General features: G+C 39.4%; 1 protein-coding gene across 1 annotated transcript in view; it reads left to right on the forward strand.

Moving 5' to 3' along the window:
- Positions 1 to 3,398, forward strand: part of dntt (deoxynucleotidyltransferase, terminal) — a 57,347-nt gene extending 53,949 nt beyond the window's left edge. The window contains exon 11 of the mRNA XM_066693083.1: positions 1,365 to 3,398. Coding sequence (XP_066549180.1) covers positions 1,365 to 1,451 — 87 coding nt within the window. The 3' untranslated portion in view covers positions 1,452 to 3,398. The remainder of the gene's footprint in view (positions 1 to 1,364) is intronic.
- The last annotated feature ends 4,061 nt before the right edge of the window (positions 3,399 to 7,459 follow it).

The raw sequence follows: 7,459 nt of genomic DNA on the forward strand, positions 1-7,459 counted from the left end.
TGGAAAAGTGTTCACAAGCGAGTGACAGACAGGATTTTTGTATTTTTCAAAGAAAGATCTGCATAATTATTACAAATTATGCATTGCTATGTCATGATGTGCAGAAATAACAGTAAGCTGTCAGAAATAAGTGTATTATGCAAATTACAAAGCCTGACTTTAGGGTGACACCTGATTTCTTCCTTTCAAAAGCAGCAACAGGGCAAAATGCAGCAGGTGTTGCTGGGTATCATACATGTCCAATTCCCTGAATATCATTTGAGTGCATTTGCATTGTTAAAAAATTCCTGCATTTAATATAAATTATGCTGTTTCTTACAACTGAACTGAGAAGCCCCCACAAAATCTGTACCTGAAAGAGTTTCCCCCCTTTTTTATTAGCGCATTTAGTCGACGTATGCTTCGTGTAATTTCAACGCACCGTGAGAGGAGTTGTGCCTCTTTCGTATCTAACCCCGTGCCTCTGAAGCTCCCTTCCGCGAAGCGAATGTAAATCCAGCAGCCGCTCAAACAGGTCAGACTGCAAATAAGCACTTGATAAAAGGTGTTCTGTCTTTGTTGGTTGAAACTGGGTGTCTGAAGTGCGATAAGGCAGACAAACCTGACAACCGGCTTTGTTGGGTTTATGCTGCGAAGACACTCTGATGTGATGTGTTGCCAGTTGGTAGAAACTGTGTCAGAAAGATTTTGAAACCTAAATTTCTGTTTAAGTTCTTTACAGTGGATTTGGGCAGAATGCTAACAGAGTCCCCCCCCCACCCTCCTATCTGGCAGATATAGCTACACAAGAAATAATCTTCAAACTACCAAGCCTGGACACAGTTCCTCAGAAGCTTGTTTCTTCATTTTAGGATATATTTAAGTGACAATGTGGTGCTGAATAAGATACCTTGATGTCTTTTCAGAGCAATACCTGTGAATGGAAACCGCTTTTAGAGATGTGCCTTCGGATGTATATATGTGATTTACAACAATTTTCAGGTTAATTAGATAAATGCCTAAATTGAATTATGTTGTTATGTTTTTCACCGTATCGATGTGTATGGTAATTAGGTTAACTTTTAAATGACAGATCTACACAAGGTGGTTTAAATTCATGTATTTAAAGGTTATGAGAAACCAGAGGGGGAAAAAATATTTTTAATTGCCTCCAATTCAATATGTGATTATGCTGTACATGCATCAGAAATAGCACTGCATGATTAGCGACATTTAATGTTACATTTCGTTATTTGTAATGCTGTTTCTGTGACAATACGCAGCTGTATGGTCACAGTGCACACTTTGACTTCTGCAGAAATATGAGCATTTCCCTGTGGATGATTGTCTAATGAGTTGTTTCATTTCTTTCTCTATTTGCACAGAAAGAGTTCCTGCCTGCAAAGACTGAAGAAGATATTTTTGCTCATTTAGGACTTGACTATATTGAACCATGGCAAAGAAATGCCTGACAAGGTCCCGGCTCATTTCCTGTTCTTGCAAACACACAGTCGACATCGTCAATACATTGCTTAGTGTGTGTGTGTGTGTGTGTGTGTGTGTGTGTGTGTGTGTGTGTGTATATATCAAACTTGGGTCCAGATGCATACAATTTGGATTAGAAGAAAACATCCTTGGATTCTATAAACGTTCATGTCCATATCAGTGTTGCCATGTTAGATCTAGCGCAGCTCGACAGTGCAGTGAATTCCACTCAACAATGGCTGCCACCAGAATGGAAGAAAACAGTGGTTGGCAATTATACATTTTAGGTAAAAAAGAGAACGTACTGCATATATCTTAACTGTATGATGAGCTCATGAAAGATGAAGCAGATTCCCATCTCTGTTCTCTGAGGGAAGATCTATTTGCAGCCGGCAGCAGGGCTACAGAAGCCAAGGTCTCCCGCGATACGAGACCGTGGAGATTACACTCAACAATAACACATGAAGGCTTGGAAATAACTGTAATTTGAGTAAGACATGATGAGATAAGAAAGGGAGGCATTTAAGTGCCTCATTGAGTCACCGCTAAGCCTTCATTTGATTTCACCACCAACTGCAAATAACGTTGTGACTTTCATCTGCTAATGTCAGGACAATCCCTGTAGCTCAGACCTCCAATTCCCCCAGTGCAACACAGTGACACGCTTAGATCTCTTCGTCCGCAGAACGCGAGGAGCGTCGCCACTTCTGGAAAGTGAAGCGAGGTCTCCCGAGCTTCCTCAAGCCAGGTGCATCGCCTGACCGCATTAACACACGCCTTGGTGTTGTTGATCGCTGAGAGATGCCATTGCTTGTTTTAATGTTGTGAACGAACGTTGGTATCCCGGTGTAATGTGATCACACACTTCCATCCCGCTGCCTGCGCCTCCGGATATCCCCTGACGCTTTAGAGGAAAAAGACAGATCACCTCAGTCAGAGCTTCCTCGTGAAATATTCGATAAAAGCTCTACTGTTTATACAGATCTAACCAAGTCAAGTGCAGACTCAACGATTCCTGGGCCCGGAAGCCTTTTATATGTACAGAAGCAAGTTTACGATCTGAATAACTGTCCCAGTAGTTACGACACTCAATCACCGTACAGGTTTTACAAGGCAGAAAGATTGGGGAAAATCAGTTATTCAAGGTCAAAGGTCATGCCCGAGTAGCGCAACTTTCAGGACAAACGGAGAGAGATTAGCTTTGTGCAAAGTTGAAGGATTTTCTGTATTATTAGCCATTGTTGCATTATATGTATTGTATGTTTTTATGCTTATACAACAAAACCAAACACACCTTTATGTCCTCTGTACTTGACCTGTGACAGGCATTGTGATTTACTGTCCCTTTATTGCTTTCCCATGACTTACACTGTTTATCTAGAAACATGACTCAAAGGGCATGGTACAAAATACTCTTATTGCATTCTGCTTTACATAACACATGCATTTCAATTTTTAAAGCTAAAGTTTATATATAATAACGCATTACACCTTTAAAAAATGTTTTTGTTTCTTACTGAGCAAACAAATATAGCACGTACATTTTTTAAGTAAACTTAGATTTGATATTAGATTATATGGCTTCAATATATTGTGAGCAAGGGGGGATTCACAGATAAATCGGTGGATTCCAGGCCGTAGATAAAAGAAAACAGCAGCCAGGAGGATATTTCTACAATATTATTATCCAAGTTGCAATGAGAAACATATTGATTTACAGGTAGGTGCTTTCTAGAAACTGCTGAACTAATCATGAGAGGTAATAGGTTTGAAGGAGTAGCATTATTAGGAACTACACATTTTTTACTTCATATTTTGAGACTGATTTCAAGTTGTGTGCGAGAGAAGAAGATTCGTTCTTTTTCAGTTGCTTTGTGTGACATACCAGCTTTTATTGCCAAATTCCTGAACTGCACATCAAATAAAGCATACCTTTACAATCTAACTGTCAACGGATTTTACAAAATCAAAATGTGTCGAGTATCTTTTTCTTAACTCAGGGCTTTAAAGCATAAAAACACTTTCTAAATTATGACAGGCAGCTGCACCAGCCAGTGAATTTATCTGTATATATTTAGATTTGTTTGTTTGTATATTTCCATGAATTCCTTCCAAACAGATATCAGTATTCAAGCGATCCGGTTACTAGCAACGTAAGTGTCGTTTATTTGCCGTTTTCGTATTATTCTGTTTTTAAGACAGTAACTGATGATAACTGTTTTAAACATCAGTATAGAGAATATTCCGAAGCTTTAGTTGATAGAAAATACACAACCTAACAATAACAGAAATACTTTTCCTTTCAAGATATTGATGTTTATCATAAAAATATTAAAAAAAAAAGTTAGTTAGAATTCAGACCGCTTTATGACTTTTATGTGAAGAATACACAATAATAAATGTTTATTCCATTATATAAATTTAATTAAATCAATTAAAACACCTTTTACACCACTTTTCTCGAGATATAAGGAAATTGAAGCAGGAGTAGTTGTAAGGCTTACAAATTGTCCCTAATTTTGTTTCTAGCCCAATAATTGTAATCTATCGCTCCTTTAATGAGTTCCTACACTTTTGCACAGACATTCATTGTCCCGGACAACACAAGGTCATTTAATAGCTCCATTAATTAGTCACTTTGGAGATTAAGAGGGTGATTGAGAACAGCGATGATATCTCTCTCCTGTCCTGTGAGCAGTGATGCCGCGTTTCAAGAGTGAACCGTGCAAGGACACCGAGACGCAGACCTCGATGGGCAGATATCTTTATTTTTACTAAGTGGTGGAAGGAGAACAATTAGATTTTAATTAGAGAACACTATCATGTGACAAGTGCACCGTTCAGAATCGTTATCATGTCGTAACCTTATGCGGCACAAACCGTGTGCAGTACATCCCAAAGTGCTTCACAAGGGGAAAGGAGGTAAGTTTCTGAATCTTAGAACGAAAACGACTGGGTTTGGTGAGGATGATATGTAAATGATAAGAAGTCGAGTCGGTACACCAGTTAAATGTGGATCTAAGGACAACTGAGCTGCAAACTGAAGTGGAAGAGGTGACAATGTCCACCCAGCTAAACAGAAATGTCAGGCACTGTGCAGGTGTCATCTGCATTGGAGTGGAAAAACATACCATGTATAAAGTAAAGAATAGGAGTTGGGGAATTCCAGCACCAACAGTGTGTTTCCAACCCTAACAGAGGATGAGCAGACATGTGAATGTTGATGTGTTGGCTGTGATCAGTCACATACTATCGGGTGAAAAACAAAACAACCCAAAAGAAAATCACTGCCGATGGATGTCCTGAGTGAGAATCACCCGAACACGTCTTTATTGTGGGATGCCGTGTCCACTACTGTGTATCCTGAAACCGGACTGAAATGACTCCAACTAATTCAGTGTGTTGAAATGGCAAAGAAGCTGTGACACCGAAACAATGGAAACTCGGAGGAGATCGGAGAGGAGGCATTAATGGGCTGAATTGTCAGGGCAGGGAGGAGGTAGCAGGTGATTACAGCTGGTCTGTGCTCTTGGGGGACACAAGCTGAAGCTAGTGACTGAATGATCAAGGAGCAAATCAAGGTCAGAGCCAGGCTTGAATAATAGTTTGGGTCAAATACACATGGAAGAGGGCAGTCCTTTAAAGGAAGTATTAGGCCGATGCTCTTGCATTGTTCTAGTTTATTTTGAGCTTATTAAGCATATGTTTGGGATTGACTGGCACGCGCTTTAAGGCGGAGCTTAAATCAATCTGTACCATATTTTCAGTCTTCGTGTCACTAATAGAAGTATTACTAAAAGAGTGTTGGTGGTATCATAATATACTTGAAAGAACTAAAATGTTACAAATTCAATGTAGAAAATTCTTTGCGGAAAGAAAAACATATAGAGAATTTAAACTATTAAATAGCGGGTATTTTCGGAGGGGGAAAAACAGAACAAGAAGAAGAGATGTGAATGTTATAGTTTTGTGGGTTTAAAAAAAGCAGCATAGTGATTTATTGAGAATGTCATGCAGGCTACAATACATCTGTCTTGGGCAGTCAAAGCCAATGGAAGCATACGACAGAATAAGGGCATTGAGTCTCTGCCTTTCAGGCATCATCAAGACGCAGCAAAGCCTGTCATCGGCTTCTGACCCAGATGAAATTAAATTAATGCTTTGATTTAAGCCAATATGGAGGAGAAAAAGGCTTTAAAGTCTGGGAGATCTCTGCTGAGCACAAAGCTCTTACTGATCGCGGTGCAGTCATCAGAAAAGGGATTGACAACACGATTTCTTTGGCTTCGTACATTTCCAAAGAGTCTGACGACTTCAGAGTGTTTGAAATGGCCTCGTTTAGAGCGAGAACCAACAATTAACGGGAGAAAGCAGCCATCAACCTGTCAGGAAAAATAACCAAGATCAGCATTATTTGAGCTTCCCAGCAGTCATGCCATGCAGCTGGTGCAAGTGATAAATATGAAAAAATGATTGTGCGGACTGCTTGTTACCGGCTGCTCTCCGGTCCCCCCCGTGCCAGACCTGGTGTGACCAATCCTCTATCCACCCGGCTGTCCACGCACTTAAGCCCATTATTTCTACATTTATTTATTCTCTCGGTTCCCAATAATGGAGGATTAGTTCCTTGAGATGTATCATTACTTTATGAATATGTAGCAGCGCTGAAGCATTCATTTTGTGATCCTGAGACATTAAGCTGATTTATTCTCACCTATATTTCCAAACATTTAATTTCATGCCAAATAAATACCCGGGCCTATAAGGCTGAGACGGTGAAAAGTATGTTGATAACAGAAAAAAGAATTCCATTCGGGAGTCTTTGATACACGACTTTCAGACACAAATCTATTAAAGGAAGCTGTGCTTGGGTTTTCTTTTAATTGGTGCCATCTTGTGCAACTTTAAGAAGGATAGAAACCAAGTATGAGAAATCTCACCCTGGAGCAAACAAAGGGGAAATCAGTTTCTCCTAAAATGCCAACAAATACACTGCTTCAGAGAAAAACATTAATTACCAGGGCACTGAGGACTGTTAGAAAGACAATTCTCTTCCACGGCATAACATCTCCTCAGTGTTCCCACCCCCCCCCAAATTAATAAGAACGGGCAGATCAAATATATCTGTCCTTTGGTAAATAGCTAAATTACTGTGAATGTTTGCGTAGTTTCTTTAAGGGCAAAAAAGAAGGCAGGGGCAGCTATTGGAAACAAAATAAATTGCTTAACTGAGTGACACTGATTTGTGTATTACACTCAGCAGTATACAAAGCAGTGCTGGTTATAAAGGCTGATAGTTTTCTGTCGCACAAAAATAAAATTCACAAATATCACATAAAAAGTGCACAATTTACATGGTTTGTATATATCAAATGAAATATTGGACTTCATTCTTATGTTGCTCTACGAATGCATGACAATCAGTGACAAAAACTCAATTGCAATTTCACATCTAGGCAATGTGTAGAGAAGCAATCCGTTATGTATTTTGCGGATGTTAAGTTGGACTTTCTCCCCTTGCATTTTATAGTCCTACCACATACATCACCTACCACATTTTATAGACCCATAAGCCTTTCTAATGAAATAAACAAACAAACCAACAAATAAATAAATGTGTTGTCTGCCTCACCTGTATGCCCTTTAATGCTCCCTACTGCACTTCAAAGACAAAACATATAATTCCAATATACATCTGCTACAAGATATCAAAATGTTGCTGATATGAATAGATATGCAGTGCAGCTGCATTGTGCTTTTCTGCACACGGTGCTTTTATATTATACCATAAACTAATCACACCAGCTTTCACTCTGACAGCGCACACACTGTGAAGGATTGATGTCCTTCAACGGGAGAGAGTATTACATGTTTTAAAGCATGGTATTCGGCGATAGATCCATTTCTGGGGCAAATGATAATCAGAGCCTCGTTGGGAGCGAATGTGTAGTTTTCTACATGAACCCGTTTAAAACCCAGAGATGGCAGAACAGTG

This window comes from Amia ocellicauda, chromosome 20, assembly GCF_036373705.1.
Source record: "Amia ocellicauda isolate fAmiCal2 chromosome 20, fAmiCal2.hap1, whole genome shotgun sequence".
NCBI classification, from domain to species: domain Eukaryota; kingdom Metazoa; phylum Chordata; class Actinopteri; order Amiiformes; family Amiidae; genus Amia; species Amia ocellicauda.